Genomic DNA, 19,008 nt, shown 5'->3' with positions numbered 1-19,008 from the left:
GAACATGCTTGGATTAATAAGAGAATGTGCCATCAATCAAAGATTATGATTAATGTAATTCTATTCATCCAAGGCCCAGTGGAAAAATATAAGACTCTGAGAAGCAAGGGACCATACTTGGTATACTTGTGAAGTAGCAAAAAAACCAGGGTGGCTGGAGCAAAGGGAGGGAAAGGGAGAGTAATAGTAAATGGAGGAGTGGAGGAGGCTGAACCATGTAGGGCCTTCAGGGCAGGAGGAGGACCTTGGATCTTATTATAACTGAGATGGGAAGCCACTGCAGGTTTTGAGCAAGGGAGTCAGAGGATCTGATTTATGTTTTAAAAGGTTCATCCTACCTACTGTGTAAAAAATAGATTGTAAGGGGGCAGGCATAAGAAATGAAAGCGAGAAGGCAAAACAAGTAAGAGACAAGTTTGATAGTCAAGGTGACAGACAATAGTGATTTTGACTAAAGTCATACTCTTGGAGGTATGTGAGAAGTGATCAGATTTTGGATATATTTTGAAAGTAAAAATATTTCCTAAAGATAGTATTTTGTGATGGACTAAGTGAAGGATGTGTGAGGAAGAGAGGGCTTCATGGATATTTGACACAAGAAAATATGTGGATAGAACTCCCATTTATTGAGATGAGGATGACTGCATGTTGGGGAAGGGGCTGAAATTAAGAATTCTATTTTGGATATGAATTTGTTTCCAATGTCTATTATTCAAGTGGAGATATTAACTTCGGATAGTCTGAAGTGTAGAGGAGATTTCCAGATTGGAGATTTAAAATTGGACGTCCATGGTATATAGATTGTATTTAAAGGTATGAAACTGACCAAGGGAAAAATCATGGACAAGAGGGTCACAGACTGAGTCCTGGAGCAATCCAACAAGAAGACGCTGAATGGAGGAGGAGAATTAACACCCAAAAAGATGTCCTTTTCATTATAGGGCACTGGAATGCAAACGTAGGAAGTCAAGAAACACCTGGAGTAACAGGCAAATTTGGCCTTGGAGTACAGAATGAAGCAGGGCAAAGGCTAACAGAGTTCTGCCAAGAGAACACACTGGTCATAGCAAACATCCTCTTCCAACAACACAGGAGAAGACTCTAAACATGGACATCACCAGATGGTCAACACTGAAATCAGACTGATTATATTCTTTGCAGCCAAAGATGGAGAAGCTCTGTACCGTCAGCAAAAACAAGACCGGGAGCAGACTGTGGCTCGGATCATGAACTGCTTATTGCCAAATTCAGACTGAAATTGAAGAAGGTAGGGAAAACCACTAGACTATTCATGTATGACATAAATCAAATCCCTTATGATTATACAGTGGAAGTGACAAATGGATTTAAGGGACTAGATCTGATAGACAGAGTGCCTGATGAACTATGGATGGAGGTTCGTGACATTGTACATGAGACAGAGAGCAAGACCATCCCCAAGAAAAAGAAATGCAAAAAAGAAAAATGGCTGTCTGAGAAGGCCTTACAGATAGCTGGGAAAAGAAGAGAAGCCAAAAACAAAGGAGAAAAGGAAAGATATACCCATTTGAATGCAGAGTTCCAAAGAATAGCAAGGAGAGATAAGAAAGCCTTCCTCAGCGATCAATGCAAACAAATAGAGGAAAACAATAGAATGGGAAAGACTAGAGATCTCTTCAAGAAAATTGGAGATACCAAGGGAACATTTCATGCAAAGATGGGCACAATAAAGGACAGAAATGATATGGACCTAACAGAAGCAGAAGATATTAAGAAGAGGTGGCAAGAATACACAGAAGAACTGTACAAAAAAGATCTTCATGACCCAGATAATCACGATGGTGTGATCACTCACCTAGAGCCAGACATCCTGGAATGTGAAGTCAAGTGGGCCTTAGGAAGCATCACTACGAACAAAGCTAGTGGAGGTGATGAAATTCCAGTTGAGCTATTTCAAATCCTAAAAGATGATGCTGTGAAAGGGCTGCACTCAGTATGCCAGCATATCTGGAAACCTCAGCAGTGGCCACAGGACTGGAAAAGGTCAGTTTTCATTCCAATCCGTAAAAAAGGCAATGCCAAAGAGTACTCAAACTACTGCACAATTGCACTCATCTCACACGCTAGTAAAGTAATGCTCAAAATTCTCCAAGCAGGCTTCAGCAATACGTGTACCGTCTACTTCCAGATGTTCAAGCTGGTTTTAGAAAAGGCAGAGGAACCAGAGATCAAATTGCTAACATCCGCTGGATCATCAAAAAAGCAAGAGAGTTTCAGAAAAACATCTATTTCTGCTTTATTGACTATGCCAAAGCCTTTGACTGTGTGGATCACAATAAACTGTGGAAAATTCTTAAAGAGATGGGAACACCAGACCACCTGACCTGCCTCTTGAGAAATGTGTATGCAGGTCAGGAAGCAACAGTTAGAACTGAACATGGAACAACAGACTGGTTCCAAATTGGGAAAGGAGTACATCAAGGCTGTATATTGTCACCCTGCTTATTTAACTTATATGCAGAGTACATCATGAGAAACACTGGGCTGGAGGAAGCACAAGCTGGAATCACGATTGCTGGGAGAAATACCAATAACCTCAGATATGCAGATGACACCACCCTTATGTCAGAAAGCGAAGAAGAACTAAAGAGCCTCTTGATGAAAGTGAAAGAGGAGAGTGAAAAAGTTGGCTTAAAGCAAAACATTCAGAAAACTAAGATCATGGCATCTCCCATCACTTCATGGCAAATAGGTGGAGAAACAGTGGAAACAGTGATGGACTTTATTTTTGGGGGCTCCAAAATCACTGCAGATGGTGACTGCAGCCATGAATTAAAAGCTGCTTACTCCTTGGAAGAAAAGTTATGACCAACCTAGACAGCATATTAAAAAACAGAGACATTACTTTGCCAAGAAAGGTCCATATAGCCCAGGGTATAGTTTTCCCAGTGGTCATCTAGTCAAGGCTATGGTTTTTTCAGTAGTCATGTATGGATGTGAAAGTTGGACTATAAAGAAAACTGAGCACTGAAGAATTGATGCTTCTGAACCATGGTGTTGGAGAAGATTCTTGAGAGTCCCTTGGACTGCAAGGAGATCCAACCAGTCCATCCTAAAGGAAATCAGTCCTGAATGTTCATTGGAAGGACTGATGTTGAAGCTGAAACTCCAGTACTTTGGCCACCTTATGCACAGAGCTGACTCATTTGAAAAGACCCTGATGCTGGGAAAGATTGAAGGCAAGAGGAGAAGGGGACGACAGAGAATGAGATATTTGGATGGCATCACCAACTCAGTGGAGATGAGTTTGAGTAAACTCCGGGAGTAGGTGATGGAGAGGGAGGCCTGGTGTGCTGCAGTCCATGGGGTCGCAAAGAGTTGGCCACGACTGGGCAACTGAACTGAGCCAGTGTGGGATAAATAGAATCAGGAGAGGGTTGTGTTAAGGCAGTTAAGGTACCAAACTGTTTCAAAAAGGAGACCATAGTCAACTCAAATACTACTGAGAGTTTGGGCAAAATCAGAACTGAGAATGATTTGTGGTTTTGGCAAGATAGAAGTCATTGGTAAGCTTGATTGATGAGAGCTGTTTCTGTGGCATAGTCGTGGCAAAAGCCTGACTGGAGCAGACTCAAGAAAGAATAGGAGTAGATGAATTAGAGATGGTGAGTACAGGCCACTGAATCAAAGATTGTTGCTGTAATGAGGAATAGTGAAATTTCATGGTAGCCAGAGTAGTATTTCATTTACTCATTCCATTAGTATTTATTGAATGTCTACCATGTGCCAAGAACTTGGATATAACAGTGAACAAAAAAATAGACAAATCCTTGTCTTTGTGGAGCTTACAATTTAGCAGAGAAGCATAATAAATAATAACATAGTAAATTTTATAGTATGTTAGAAGATGACACATGCTATAGAAAAATTGAACTAAGGAAAAGGATGGGGGGGTGAGTAGATGACATTTTTAAATGGAAAGATTAGGGAAATTCTTTTTGAGAAGGTAACTTTTGAGCCAAGGTCTGAGGAGGTGAAGATTATATGGAGATCTGAGGGAGAATTTTCAAGGTAGACCGGACGGCTCAGCAGTAATCGCCTGCCATGCTGGGGACACAAGAGATACAGGTTTGATCCCTGGGTTGGGATAATCCCCTGGAGGAGGAAATGGCAACCCATTCCAGTCCTCTTGCCTGGGAAATCCCATGGACAGAGGAACTTGGCGGGCTACAGTTTATAGGGTTGCATAGAGTCAGACGTGACAGAGCATGCATGCAGACACAGACAGCTTCCAGGTAGAAGGACCAACCAGTGAGAAGACCTAAGATGTGAGCAAACAGTGCAAAACCCCTAAGATGTGGTGTGTTGGAAAATAGCACGGTGGTCAGTGTAATTGGGAAAGATTAAGAGAAGGAGATGGAGAGTAGTAGAAAATGAAATGAACCAGGATCTTCAGTGAATGAGTGCGTGCGTGTGTGCTCAGTCGCTTCAGTCCTGTCTGACTCTTTACGACCCTATGGAATCTAGCCTGCCAGGCTCCTCTATCCATGGGGATTCTCCAGGCAAAAATACTGGAGTGGTTTGCCATGCCCTCCTCCAGGGGATCTTCCTGAACCAGGGATTCAACCTTCATCTCCTGCATTGCAGGTGGATTCTTTAAGGCTGAGGCACAGGAGAAGCCCTCAACAAACCACGAGTAGAGGACAATACAGAGGAAGTCGAGGTGTAACCAGATGGTCTGAAACTTAGAGGAAGGAGAATCAGGGTTGTGTTGTGTGAGGGTGAAGGAGGAATCGTCTGGAAGTTGTAGTGTGGATGGAAGAGGATGCCAGGTCACCTCCTGACTCCCCAATACATGTAGTGTCTTGATGTGACTCACTTTCACTGGAAAGGGCTGAAAGGGAATTTCAAACCTCAGGGGAAAGCCAGGAGTATCAGCGGACACTCAGGGATGAGTTGGAGGACAGGTAGGAGAGTTTGTTAATCTTGGGATGGTGTTCCAGGGAGGCATCAGAAGCACCTGGAAGTTAAGGTAGAAATGAGAGCTCAGGTGGCAGGAGGAGAAGCACAGAGGAATGTAAGAATGAATTTAGAGAAGCAGAATAACAACAACAATAGTTTAATAACAACAATACAAATAATTTAAGAATGCTTTGCATGGATTCTCTCATTTAATCATCATAACAGCCTCAGAAAGTAGAGCCTTTATTTTGCAGCTGATAAGACAGGCACAAGAGTTTCAGTGACTTGCCCAAGGTCACATAGCAAATAGATTGAACTGGGTGCTTACATATCAAAAGTGAAAGTTGCTCAGTCATGTCCAACTCTTTGCGACCCCATGGACTATACAGTCCATGGAATTTTCCAGGCCAGAATACTGGAGTGGGTAGCCTTTCTCTTCTCCAGTGGATCTCCCTGACCCAGGAATCAAACTGGGATCTCCTGCAGTGCAAGTGGATTCTTTACCAACTGAGCTATCAGGGAAACCCCTTGGACAATGACAAAAGAGAACAGGGATGTGAGTGAGGCACAGTGGATTTGGCTTACCATAAATCTGGCAAGATGGTTAGTTCTGACAGTTCTGATAAACAGGGGTCTCTCAGCTCTCCCCAGATTTAACTGTATTTGGGACTGGAGGTAGGAGAGGCTGTTTTGCTGGTGTTCCTTATATTGTTCGGTATGGAAAGATCCAGGCAATGGCTGGGCCAGTGTATTTTCTCACTTGTGGTCTGCAGAGTGATTGATAGGTGGGGGTAGTGGTGTGATTGTTAGGTGTGTCTTGATCTTGTAGGGGATATAAAGCCAGGCTGCAGGGGGCTCTAAAGTAGAAGGCTGAGGGGCAGTTTGTGGGAAAAGTAACCTTAAGGGAAGACTTCACAGGCTGCAGATTCTGAGATGAGAGATCCAGTAGAGATCTGGCAGTGGCCCAATTCTTTCTTGCGTTGAAAGCACCTCCCCCAGTGTTCAAAGGTATGGCCCACCTCCTAAAGAAACCATTTTTTACTAGACACTCTGAAGGGTTTCCTGGTGGCTCAGCTGGTAAAGAACCCGCCTGCAATGCAGGAGACCTGGATTCGATCCCTAGGTTGGGAAGATCCCCTGGAGAAGGGAAAGGCTACCCACTCCAGTATTCTGGCCTGGAGAATTCCATGGACTGTATAGACCATGGGGTTGCAAAGAGTCGGACACGACTGAGCGACTTGCACTTACTGAAGGGTTTTGGTGCCTTGCTTGAGGAAGTTGATGAAGAAGAAAAGGAGGCCTTGCCATAAGTTTCCTTGGGCAGCATTTTTGAGCCTCATGTCAAGATGACCCTACAAAATTCTTTCAAAATTCTAAGATGGCAAATACAATCATGCAATGTTTAAAGCTTATTATAGCTAGGTTACTTGTTTAGTAAAATGTATGCTAGAGTTGGGTTTTCTGTGTCCTGTGCTGCATATACATTGAGGTCTCTTGTAAAATAAACTGCGCAGAACATTTCTGCATCAATTATAGTAGAGACTGCATATATGTCTAAAACATCAAGGTCCTTTACAACTATTGTGTGAATAAATGAAGTTCATTGTTTCTGTTTTTGAAGAGGTTTATTTTGATATTTCTTCTTTTATGACACGCTGTTTGTTGTAGCAGTGATTTATTTGAAGATGAGTTCTGTCAGGAGTTAACCCCCAAATGTAGTCTTGGAAAAATAGAAGCCACTTTACAGTGATCCTCTGAACAACACAAAACCAGAAACACACTGCAGTGAAAAGTGGACCCTGCTTATGTATCTGTGTAGGTGGGTTATGAATAAAGATGTTCATGCACGCATACAGAACTAAATACTTCCCTCATTAATACTAATGACCTAACTTGGCATTTGTTATATTAATATTTCAGATTCGGTCTCTGTGATTATCAGAGTATATGAAAGTGGATTAAAATATGTATGCACATATAGCTATATGTCTATTCCATGTATGTGGGATTTGTTATAATTTAGAGTATGTATAATTTCTTTTTCTTTTTTTACTTTCTGGCTGCGACTGGCGGCAAGTAGGATCTTAGTTCCCCAACCAGAAATCGGACCCGCACCCCCTGCAGTGGAAACACTGAATCTTAACAGCTGGACCACCAGGGGAAGTCCCTTAGAGTATGTATAATTTTTATAGAATTAAACGTTGGCTATTATTTCTAGCACTACAAATACTCAGCATAATACTTTTTAATAAGTCTAAAATTAGTCCCTGGCTGTCCAGTGGTTAAGACCCTGAACTTCCAAGGCAGGGGGCAGGGGTTCCACCAATGGTTCAAGAACAGCTGCGCAGCAGCCAAAAAGTAAAATTAAAAAGAGAAATTAAGAAATTCAAGAAATTAGGAATTTCATCAAGGTGTTACTTGTTTGTGCTGTGTACTAAGTCGCTTCAGTCTTGTCCGACTCTGTGTGACCCCATAGACTGTAGCCCGCCAGGCTCCTCTGTCCATGGGATTCTCCAGGCAAGTATACTGGAGTGGGTTGCCATGCCTTCTCCAGGGGATCTTCCCGACCCATGGTTGGAATGGGTCTCTTATGTCTAATCTGCGTTAGTAGGCGGATTCTTTACCACTAACACCACCTGGGAAGTTTTTAGTTTGAGAGTTCATCAAGTTAAAATTTATTTACTAGTGGAATACATTGTTATTACTATGGTGTTACCATGTTTAGATAGAATGCAAAATATCTGTTTTCTCCCACCTCAAACTGCTTACTAATAAGTGTTTATGGCTGTTACAATGTATTAGCTGTTCCATGGCAGGCATCGAGGATGATGTGAGAGTTGCCAGTAATATTCTCCTGCTTTGTAAGAAGTCTTGGCCGTGTAGCACTAAGCACAGCTGGGGGTTTGGGCTTCAGTTTTGCATGTTCCTAAACAATATTTTCAATGTTAGGGAGTCGACTAATGCTGGGAAAGCAGATTAATGCTAAAGACATTTACAAGAAACTGATGTATAAACAGAATGACAATTTATTAATTTACAGTTATTCATGTGGATGTGATTTGAAAACAGAGTTCTTTCTGGGCAGAGCTTCATGGGAAGCTAAATTATAATCAGAAGATTGTTGCTACCATAGAATCAAGGTAAGGTGAGTTGTTAGTTGTACAATTCAAACACATGATGCTGTTTGCTGTGATTGCTCCAACCGTCCATCTCCCCAGCAGAGTATTTGCTCCTGGAAAAGACTGCTATATTTGTTTTACAGATCAATGCACCCTACCCCACCGCCTGGGTAGTGCTTATTCAGGTTTTGTATTTTTCTATGCTTTCTCTTAGAGAAGAAAATGGCAACCCACTCTGGTATTCTTGCTTGAAGAATTCCATGGACAGAGAAGCCTGGAGGGCTACAGTCCATGGGGTCGCAAAGAGTCAACACGGCTGAGCGACTAACACACGCATGCTTTCTCTGCTGATCAAAACCCTTGATTTGCTCTCCTTTTTAAAATTACAGGTAAAACGTGTTTATCTGTTATCTCTTCAATCAGATTAGTCTAGTATTGATCGCCTAGAGGCCATTCTACCATTCACGGGAGGTACCTCTTTAAGTTTATAGCTGAATTCATATGAGGGTGAGGCAGGGGACAGTAACCTCGTGAATAATTCTTTGGGGGCACCTCACTGTGGTCAGTGGACACGGTTGCCAGATTAAAATACAGGAAGCCCAATTAAATTCAGATAGCAAGTATTTTTTTTTTAGTGTAAGTATGGATGAGGTATATAGTTATACCTCAAAAAAAAAAAAAAAAACCCAAAAGTATTCATTGTTTATCTGAAATCCAAATGTCCTGTACTTTTATTTGCTAAATTTGGCAAGGCCACGAGTATGTTAACATAATGTCAAGAGGTTTGCCCGGGTTCAAGCTAGTCGGTAAGCACCAATCCATTCGGTTGTCTCAGGGAGCAAAACCCATTCCCACTAAAAAGTAAACAGCAGGTAGCGATGAAACTTGGAAGAATCTTGACCCTTTGAGGAATCCGTAGTGACACACCGGCCTTAACCACAGCTTTGATTGATTGCCCCTTGGGCTCCGTTCTTCTACTTGTGCTACTAGAATGATGGCTCTATCTCGTCTTCCTTCTCTAGTCCCGCCCTTGCAGCTACCGGCTCTGGATGGGGATCGGTAACCCAGAAAGGGCCAGCAAAAGCGCCGACGTGTTTAGAGGAGCGGAAGTAGTCAAATGTCTCTGAACACCGTAAAGTGCAGCTGGCTGTCCCCCTTTCCGGATAAAGACAACAGCTCCGACTGTCAGTGCTGGCCTTCCTCCTGTAAGGGGATCTGCCGGACCCTTGCTAATTCAGTTTTTCTTCCCCATTCCGGGCCCTTCCCTATCGTCGCCCCCTTCACCTTGGATCATGTTCAAGAAGTAAGGACATGCCGTGGCCTCCCTCGGCTGCTCACGAAGGTGGTGGTGGGGGGTGGGGGTGGGGGTGGGGAAGAGGACAAGAGCAAAGATTCTCTTTCTCTCTCCTCCGCCCCTGCCATCCTTACTCTTTAAGGTTTTTCAGTAGTACCATGCTCTCAACACTATATGTCTCTGTACTATGCTTGCAACATTTCTTTAAGCTTTTCGCCCCTAATCCTCAATCGGGTTGGGTCCTCCCACTCTCATTTTCTATCGCGTTACCCCTCTTTCTCATTTGCCCCCTTTCCCAGTCCTAGCTCCATTCCTAGAATTCTACCAATCACATCCTCGCACTGTGATTTAGGGACATGCCCTCTTTAGCAAGAGGACAGCCCTGTGCTCTCTGCCATGTGGTTACTAGTTAGGAACTGAACAAGGGAAGGCTTGACTTCCTGGGTCATGGGAGTGAAGGAGTCTGGGTGACAGGAAGCTAGCGGACTGTCATACCTATTGCCTAGCTGCCAGATTAACCTTGTCCTGAAAATAACGTGATTGCTCCATAGGCTATTCAGTTGAGGAAGACAAAAATTCTTTGGAACGCACCTAGTGGCTTTGCCTTGCAGATTTGGTAGACGCAAAAAGCAAAGGGGGAACATGGGCAAAGGAAGGTGGGTTTTGTGCATGACATTTTGAGCAAAAATAATTAGGGATGTTAAATACCGTCATTATCACTTCAAAAAAAGCTCAACAGATTACTTAGCATAGGAGGGGCTGCTTTTCTGTGTTAATGTTTGCTTTGGTCATTTGTATCCTGCGCTTGAGGGTATTTTCATTTTGTTTTGTTTTACACAGATTTTGTTATAGGTGGAAATCTGTTTCTTTCTGGGTAGAACTGAGTAAGATTTTCCAGGAAAAGCATTTGTGTAGCTGATTACAGTTTATTGTGTTAAATATGCCTCATATCCTCCCCCCTTCCCTGCCCCCCTCCAGCTAATTGTGTGTATATGACAGTGTGATATTAAGACATTGGTTTTGTGCTGGACAGAATAAAAGGGAAATTGTATTTTTAAAAGCAATTTCTTCCATAATTATTTTAGACATCTAAATATTTGCTTGGGAATAGGTGAATAATTACAATAATACCGTTAGCTATTCTGTTATGTCTTCTTAGAAATGCCTTTTGTTTTTCCTTGCAAAAATCATTTGGCAGATTTGATGAAAAAGAAAATGTGTCCAACTGCATCCAGTTGAAAACCTCAGTTATAAAGGGTATTAAGAATCAATTGATAGAACAATTTCCAGGTATTGAACCATGGCTTAATCAAATCATGCCTAAGAAAGACCCTGTCAAAATAGTGCGATGGTAAGTCTTTGTTTTTTTTCTATGTAAAACTCAGAGAAGCTGAATACCATATTATTGGATTGCACTCATGATAACTGTGATTATCTTTATATTAACTATTTATCTACTCTAAATGTGTAACCCTAAAACTTATCAATATTTGTATTTTCACGTTTTTCTATGTGAAAAATGTGGCTTTGTGTACTAATTGTTTTATTAAAGAGTTAATTAAATGTTTTTATTCAGAGTCAAATTTATTTCAGCTTGTGCTTTAGAGATTTGTTTTATTAATTACCAAGGAAATTAAAATATGTAATAAAATGTGAAATAAAATTGTAGCAGATCGTATTTTTCTCTACTGGACTGGTGTTAATTTAAGCAGTATTTTGTGGGGTTTTGGGGGGGGCCTGGATCTTTACTGAAATTTTTTTTAAAACTTCTGTATATGCATAATTCATATTATACATTATTTAGGATGTTTGGCATATTCACTTTTGAAAGAAAATATCTAACTTGTGGTGCTTTGTGATGTTTGTTTTACAGCCATGAACATATAGAAATCCTTACAGTAAATGGAGAGTTACTATTTTTTAGACAAAGAGAAGGGCCTTTTTATCCAACCCTAAGATTACTTCACAAATGTAAGTCTTATTAGAAAATATGTATTTGGGGATATGAAAAGACACAAAAGGAGTTGAAAGTGACTTCTGGTTAACTTATTGAAAGAAAAGTGAAAGTGAAGTCTCTCAGTCGTGTCTGACTCTCTGCGACCCTATGAACTGTAGCCCGCCAGGCTCCTCTGTCCATGGGATTCTCCAAGCAAGAATACTGGAGTGGGTTGCCATTTTCTTCTCCAGGGGATCTTCCCGACCCAGGGATCGAACTCATTGCAGGCAGACTCTTTACCCTCTGAGCCACCAGGGAGTCCCACAGTTAACTTACTGGTACTAGGTTATATGGAATATAAAACTAAAAAGATTTCTCCCTTCTCCATCTTGTGGTAAATCTGAAAAATGCATATTCTCTCATTATGCATTCCAAAAGCCCAAGAAAGAGCATTCATTCATTGAAAAAATATTTAAAGTTTTTGAACTGAGCTAGGTATTGAGAATGTGATAGGAAGCAAAGATAGACATGGTCCCTGTCCCTAGGAAGCTAACAGTCTAGTGAGGAGAATAGACAACAATTCGATAATTACACATATATATTCACAAACTATATAAGTGCTGTAAACATTTTCTTTTACATCTGTATCCAGATTTGCTTCATAGAGATAATTCTATATAAGGGAAAGCATGGATCCCAGTTCCTAGTAGTGTCAAGGCCAGGTGTTAAGAAACAAAATAGTGTTTGTTATGTACCCACATTTGCGTGTTGTTAGATTGATTACATTGCAAAAGAAAACCCAAAGGAAGATGCTGTCCCAGTGTATAAGAGTTTTTCAACTATAAGTAAAATTTCTCCTTTTCAAGCCAGTATGTGTCTGGCATGTATGCTTATTTATGGTGAAGCATTGCATCTGAAATGTTAAATGGTAGAGGAAAAGTGTCCATTGAACTGTTCTTCCAGTTTTTCTATATGTTAAGCATTTTCATAATAAGTTGGAAGAAAAAGATGTTTCCATTTAATAATATTTTGCTGGGAACCAACCTTTTAGAACATCTTAAAGTTACTGTTGTGCAAGAAGCACGATGATATGGTGGTTAAAACTGTGAACTTGTTGTCAGGCAGATCTAGGCTCAAGTTCCACTGCATGTCACTTTTGTCAAGTTACTTAACCTGTTTAAGCTTTGTTTCCTCACCTTTGAAAATGGACACAATTATATGTTACATCTCCCAGGGTTGTGAGAATTAAATGAGATAGTAACACAGACGTAATGCACCTAACAAAGTGCCTGGAACATAGTAAGTGGTCGAAATATTATAGCCATTATTATGATGTAGTAATTGTTCAGTAAATGTCCATCCACTGCTGTTACTTGTTATCATCCCCATGATCTGGATCATCACCATAATTATTATTAAAGGGCAGATATTAATAAGGATGGAGATCTACAAAAGAAATTATGACTTCTGAGTAGTAAACACATTCATTCCTTCAGGTTCCTTTTTATCAGTACCCGTTTTAATTAATTTGGAACCATGTTTAATTTCTAGTCTTGGTAGGAAAAAGACTTATTTGTTCTCTGACTAATGGGAAGGCTAGTGGTAAGACATTAAAGTGATTACATTTTACCAATTATTATTATTATTCCTAGAGAGTCCTGAGAAGTCTAAAAAGTTTTTCTCATAATTGTTGTTTTAAATCCTTCAGGGATTTAGTTGTTAGGTTATGAATTATTAGTAGACACATGTGTGTGCATGCGAAGGTGACTCTTGGCGACTCTCTAGACTGTAGCTCGCCAGGCTCCTCTGTCCGTGGGATTCTCCAGGCAAGAATACTGGAGTGGGTTGCTGGGCCCTCCTCCAGGGGATCTTCCCAACCCAGGGATTGAATCTGCATCTCTTACATCTCCTGCATTGGCTGGTGGGTTCTTTACCACTAGCGCCACCTCGGAAGCCCAGTAGAAACACATACACACACACAAATAAATTTTTTTAAGGATTATAAAAGGAGCATGTTTTCAATCTAGAGATCTTGAAAATACAGAAGTAAAATCACTTGTATTCCCATGACGTAGAGGTAACCATGGTTAATATATCAGTGTACTTCCATAGCATTATTTCCAATATTGTGTGTGTCTGTGTGTCTGTGTGTTATGTGTAAATGCATATTTTTCCTTTTTTGATTAATAAGCTTTATTTTTAGAGCAGTTTTTTACACTTTATTTTATATCGGAGTATAGCTGATCAACAATGTTGTGATAGCTTCAGGTGGATAGCAAAGGGACTCAGCCATACATATACACGTATCCATTCTCCCCTAAACTCTCCTCCCATCCAAGATCCAGGCTGCTGCATAACTTTAAACAGAGTTCCCTGTGCTATGCAGTAGAACCTACATGGTTATCCATTTTAAATATAGCAGTGTGTACATGCTGATCCAAAATTCCCTAACTATTGCCTCCCCCATCCTTTTTCCCCTCCAGCAACCACATTCTGTAAGTCTGTGAGTCTGTTTCTGTTTTGTAAATAAGTTCATTTGTATGATTTCCTTTTAGATTCCACATATAAGGAATGCCATAGGATATTTCTCCTTTGTCTGACTTACTTCACTCAGCATGGCAATCTCTAGGTCCAGCCATGTTGCTGCAAATAGCATTATTTCATTCTTTTTTATGTCTGAGTAATATTCCATTGTATATATGTACCACATCTTCTTTATTCATTCGTCTGTTGATGGACATGTAGGTTGCTTCCATGTCTTGGCTATTGTAAACAATGCTGCAGTGAACATTGGGGTACATGCATTTTTTCAGACCATATTTTCCTCTGGGTGTATGCCCCCGAGTGGGATTGTAGGGTCATATGATAGCATTAGAGCAGTTTTAGGTTTACAGAAAAAATGAACAGAAAGTACAGAGAGTTCCCATATACTTCCTTCCCACTCTTCTTAATATCCTGCATTGGTATGTTTCATTTGTTACAATCGATGAGCCAATATTGATATGTTATTATGTATATTATTATAATTAACCAAGTCTATAGTTTATATTAGGGTTCATTCTTTGTGTTGCACATTCTGTGGTTTTGTCAGTTGCATAATATCATATATCCATGGGCTTCCCTGGTGGCTCAGTGGTAAAGCATCTACATGCAATGCAGGAGACGTGGGTTTGATCCCTGGGTCAGGAAGATCCTCTGGAGGAGGGCGTGGCAATGCTTTCCAGTATTCTTGCCTGGAGAATCCCATGGACCGAGGAGTCTAGTGGGCTACAGTCCATGGGGTCGCAAAGAGTCAGACATGACTGATGCGACTGAGCAGGCACTGTATCCACGGTTATAATATCTTACAGAATAGTTTCACTGCCCTAAATATCCCCTGTGTTCTACCTACTCACCCCTCCCACCTCTTCCCCTCCTCCAACCCTTAGCAACCACTGATCTTTTTGGAAATTTTTATTGTTTTTTTTTCACTTGTCATATATTATCAATATTTCCCAGGGTATTACATATTCTCCAAAAACTTGGTTCTATTATACAGATATTATACGTGTACTTTAAGTCATTTATCTCTTAATTGTTGGACATTTAGGTTGATTCCAGTTTATTTCTAATATAAATATTAGTGGTATAATGAGTATCTTTCTACCTAAATATATTGTGCATTCCTCATTTATTTCTTAGGATAAGGTCCTAGAAGTAGAATTACTAAATCAAAGAGTTTGAACTTTTTCAAGGCTGTTGGTACATATTGCCAAGTAGTCCTAAAGAAAGCCTGTACCTATTTATAATCCTTCTAGCAGTAAATGGGAATGCCAGTTTTCTGACATTCTTGCTAGCACTGGGAATTACTTTTCTCAAAAATATATACCAATTTTATAAGTGAAGGAATGTGTTTCAGTTTTACTTCGCATTTGTCAAAGTACTATAATTTCAGGAAATATTTTTTCATGTCATTTGCCTTTTTCTGTTGAGTCTTTAGTTTTATTAATTGGTGTAATGTATTTCTTTTCTTCTAGATCCTTTTATCCTGCCACATCAGCAGGTTGACAAAGGAGCCATCAAATTTGTACTCAGTGGAGCAAATATCATGTGTCCAGGCTTAACTTCTCCTGGAGCTAAACTTTACCCTGCTGCAGTAGATACGATTGTTGTATCCTTCCCAGGCTCTGTTGAAATATGTGTTCATTGTATTCTTGTTATCACTGAAAGAACTAACATCCAAGAGAGCATTAGATGTATTTTTTGGAAGTTACTGTTATGTTGTATCTTTCTGCTTACATTTGAAGATGTGGGAAGCAACATTATTTTGTGTTAGAAGTTAAATGAGAACAAGTAATAAAGAGTCCCAGCTGCATTTCAGCTCTGTTAGGGCTCAGTGTTATGAGACTTGGGACACAGTATAAAACTCCTGATTATTAATAGAGAGGTTGTATATGATATGATTGGATCACTTATTTGAACATCATCTTGCTACTTTTACATTTGAATTACCCTGGTAAAAAAGCACTCAAAAGGGAAAAGAACTTAGGCATCAGGTGAAATGTTGGTGAATAGTAGGAACCATTGGCAATCCCTATGGCTTTATTTTAAAGTCCCAATGAACTTTTATTTTAAAATTCATTTTTAACTTGGTTGTTTGGGCTTCGGAACATGTTTTCTCAAAGAGAAATGTTGACGTCAGAGTTAGCCCTTAAGAATCTATTCAACTCATGACATAGCTGAATAATTCTGAATTCCTTCCATTTCTCTGGTGTTGTTTCAGCTATATTCTAGATTAGTTTTTTGTCAACTAGTCTGGACAGGATGACATCTTCTGTCATTGATAAAATGATCATTTGCCTCAGGTTGAGGAAAGGAACCATATTTGATGGGAAATCACTGGAATGGGAAGGCCATTGGAATGGGTTTAAGAGTGCTCAGAGGAGGGTGTCCTCTCTTGTGGAAGTTATATCTAAGGGGTAGTATAAATTGTATATCTTAGGAACAACTTGTATTGACATAGATACTGGTCACGTAATAGGTGTTCAAATATGTTTGGAACATTGAAGGAATGAATGAATGAATTGAAAACCAATGGAGAAAAGTATTCTCTGAGGACAGGTTACCCTTTTATGTTTATGATTACTCTAAGTTTTTTAAGTTTATAAAGTTCTGGAGTTTCCCCTAAATGGAAAATTTTCCTAGTATCTGGCCTTTACTTTTTAAATTACTTTTATTCTGAAATAATTATGGACTGTTGGAAAGCTGCAAAACTAGTACAGAGAGGTGCTGTGTACACTTGAAACTTTGAAAATATGGACTGTAATGTTTACCATTTTAGACACTTTAAATGAACCAAGAACATTCTGGTTGTTCTGGAGAGATTGCAACTTACATTGGGCTCTTAAAGATAGATAGGGGATATAATTATTGTTTTAATGTATCCTTTATATAAAACCACCATTTAATGATTAAAGCACTAGAAAAATTGATATTTATTTCTTTTTAATATTTATATGCAAAATTTTATCTCCTTTTTTGCATGATTTCTTTTTCTTCTTCTCCTTCTTTTGTTGGCATTGGGTTATAGTATTAGCATTTGACCCAAAAACTGAGAATGATTATTAGATTCCATTCATTTAGCATTTATTGAATATTTGCAGTGTGCCCATAAATGGTGCTACATCCTTACCTTCAAGGAGTTAATGGACTAGGTGAAAATGCAAGTTGGGTTCCCAGTGGCTTAAGCAGTAATGTGACACCCCCTCTCGAAGGTATTTTGATAGATAAATGGTTTTCTTAGCTGTGTGTTTTCAGGCAATCATGGCAGAAGGAAAACAGCATGCTCTGTGTGTTGGAGTCATGAAGATGTCTGCAGAAGATATGTAAGTCTCCTGTTAGTCCCTCTTAGTTTTTCAGATATAGGTAACCTATGGAGTAAGGGGCTTCCTAGGTGGCACTAGTGGTAAAGAACCTGCCCACCAATGCAGGTAAGACATAAGAGATGCTGGTTTGATCCCTGGGTTGGGAAGATCCCCTAGAGAAGGAAATGGCAGCCCACTCCAGTGTTCTTGCCTGGAGAATCCCATAGATATAGGAGCCTGGCAGGCTATAGTCCATAGGGTCACAGAGAGTCGGACACAACTGTAGTGACTTAGTGCACACGCAGGAGGAGTCAGAATTACAGGTGAACTTTGCTCTCGTTCATACCACGTTTTACAAATGTTTATGCACAGAAGCCTCATTTCTGATTTTTCCTAAGACTTAGGAATCCATTGAAAGTTATTTCCTCTCTGGGATTGCATTCTTTCTTTAGTACTCTGAAAAGAACCTGTGTGCCAACACAGCTATATTATATGTATGTGTATGGTATTTTAGGAATTTTTTTGTTTAGTGTGATTTCACTTAGGTGTGGGGAAAGGTATTTTGCTGTTAGTTTTTAGAAACAGTGGCATAATTTAGTGCCACACAGTATTTATCTTGTATTTTTACATGGTGGCATAAAATATTAAGGAAATATTAGTGATACATTACCAAAACATGGGCTTCCCTGGTGGCTCAGCTGGTAAAGAATCTGCTTGCAATGCAGGAGACCTGAGTTTGATCCCTGGGTTGGGAAGATCCCCTGGAGAAGGGAAAGGCTACCCTTTCCCAGTATTTTCCAGTATTTTTTCCAGTATATTTTCCAGTATTCTAGCCTGGAGAATTCCATGGACTGCATAGTCCATGGTGTAGCAAAGAGTTGGACATGACTGAGCGACTTTGACTTTCAGTTTACCAAAATATAGTCAATAAACTTAAAAAGGTTGGAACTCATTTGATGACCAAATTATTCCTATTACTTTTGTTTCAGGGTTAATTATAGCACTTTGATGTTCTCCTGGTCTGGCAACATCATTACTCTGTTTCTGTGATCCTACTAGTTAGATCACTAGAATCGCTTTAAGACATGAACTTCAGCAGAGTAATGTAGTTTAATGTAGATGATCATGTTAGTGTAATATAAATAAATTCCCTATATATGGCTCAATAATTGCAAAATAGCAATGCACCCTGAATTATATTTACCATGAGTAAGCCTGTAAAAGTACTTAACAACATGTTTATGTGCTTTATTCCTTCTGCAGTGAGAAAGTCAACAAAGGAATTGGCATTGAAAATATCCATTATTTAAATGATGGGCTGTGGCATATGAAGACATATAAATGAGCCTCAGAAGAAATGCATTTGGGCTAAAAATGGATATTGTGTTGTATCTGTGTTTGTGTCTATGTGTGACAACATGAAGACAATACCTCTGTGGTTATGCTGAATAAATTCAACAGATGCTAAAATTCTGTTAGCTTCAAAAATTATTTTAATTTTTCTTAAACTCAAGTTAAATTTGGGTTACAAAGTTGGACATTAAAAGGTAGCTGGTAAGTAACTAAACTTAATTAAGACAACTTAATGTCCTTTCTTAGGCTAATGATGCAAGATGAAGGGCAAGACTTGGTAAATGAACTTGCTAGTATATGGCTGATGCCTCAGAAAATCTGACCAATTAATGGGGCTGGAAGCTAGACTGGTTTTTTTAAACATTTTTTATTTTTAATTGGAGGATAACTGCTTTACAATGTTGTGTTTATTTCTGCTGTACAACAGTGTGGATCAGCTATAAGTATACATATATCCCCTCCCTCTTGAGCCTCCCTCCCACCTCCCCTCATCCCACCCCTCTAGAGTGTCACGAACACCAG

General features: G+C 39.8%; 1 protein-coding gene across 4 annotated transcripts; it reads left to right on the top strand.

The window, feature by feature from the left end:
• The first annotated feature begins 9,021 nt into the window (after window positions 1-9,021).
• Window positions 9,022-18,603, top strand: MCTS1 (MCTS1 re-initiation and release factor). Of its 4 annotated transcripts, none has more exons than XM_081565018.1 (7): window positions 9,022-9,265; window positions 9,906-10,010; window positions 10,553-10,705; window positions 11,228-11,325; window positions 15,307-15,440; window positions 17,087-17,154; window positions 18,397-18,603. In XM_081565018.1, the coding sequence occupies exons 2-7, from the start codon at window positions 9,997-9,999 to the stop codon at window positions 18,476-18,478; spliced, it is 549 nt and encodes a 182-aa protein (XP_081421144.1). In that variant the 5' UTR covers window positions 9,022-9,265; window positions 9,906-9,996; the 3' UTR covers window positions 18,479-18,603. The 4 variants fall into 4 exon arrangements, with proteins under 4 accessions (XP_081421144.1, XP_081421145.1, XP_081421142.1 ...); XM_081565019.1 differs by having other exon boundaries at window positions 9,022-9,363; XM_081565016.1 differs by having other exon boundaries at window positions 9,022-9,363; window positions 10,514-10,705.
• The last annotated feature ends 405 nt before the right edge of the window (window positions 18,604-19,008 follow it).

This window comes from Giraffa tippelskirchi, chromosome X (assembly GCF_054371585.1).
Source record: "Giraffa tippelskirchi isolate mGirTip1 chromosome X, T2T-mGirTip1v1.2.pri, whole genome shotgun sequence".
In the NCBI taxonomy this organism is placed as follows: domain Eukaryota; kingdom Metazoa; phylum Chordata; class Mammalia; order Artiodactyla; family Giraffidae; genus Giraffa; species Giraffa tippelskirchi.
This window is presented reverse-complemented; position numbering and strand designations above follow the sequence as displayed.

What these genes read in the sequence shown, in the direction of transcription:
- MCTS1 (XM_081565016.1), top strand. An exon ending in CCTGTCAAAATAGTGCGATG is followed by an intron (nt 10,706 to 11,227) that starts GTAAGTCTTTGT and finishes TTTGTTTTACAG; the next exon opens with CCATGAACATATAGAAATCC. An exon ending in CCTAAGATTACTTCACAAAT is followed by an intron (nt 11,326 to 15,306) that starts GTAAGTCTTATT and finishes CTTTTCTTCTAG; the next exon opens with ATCCTTTTATCCTGCCACAT.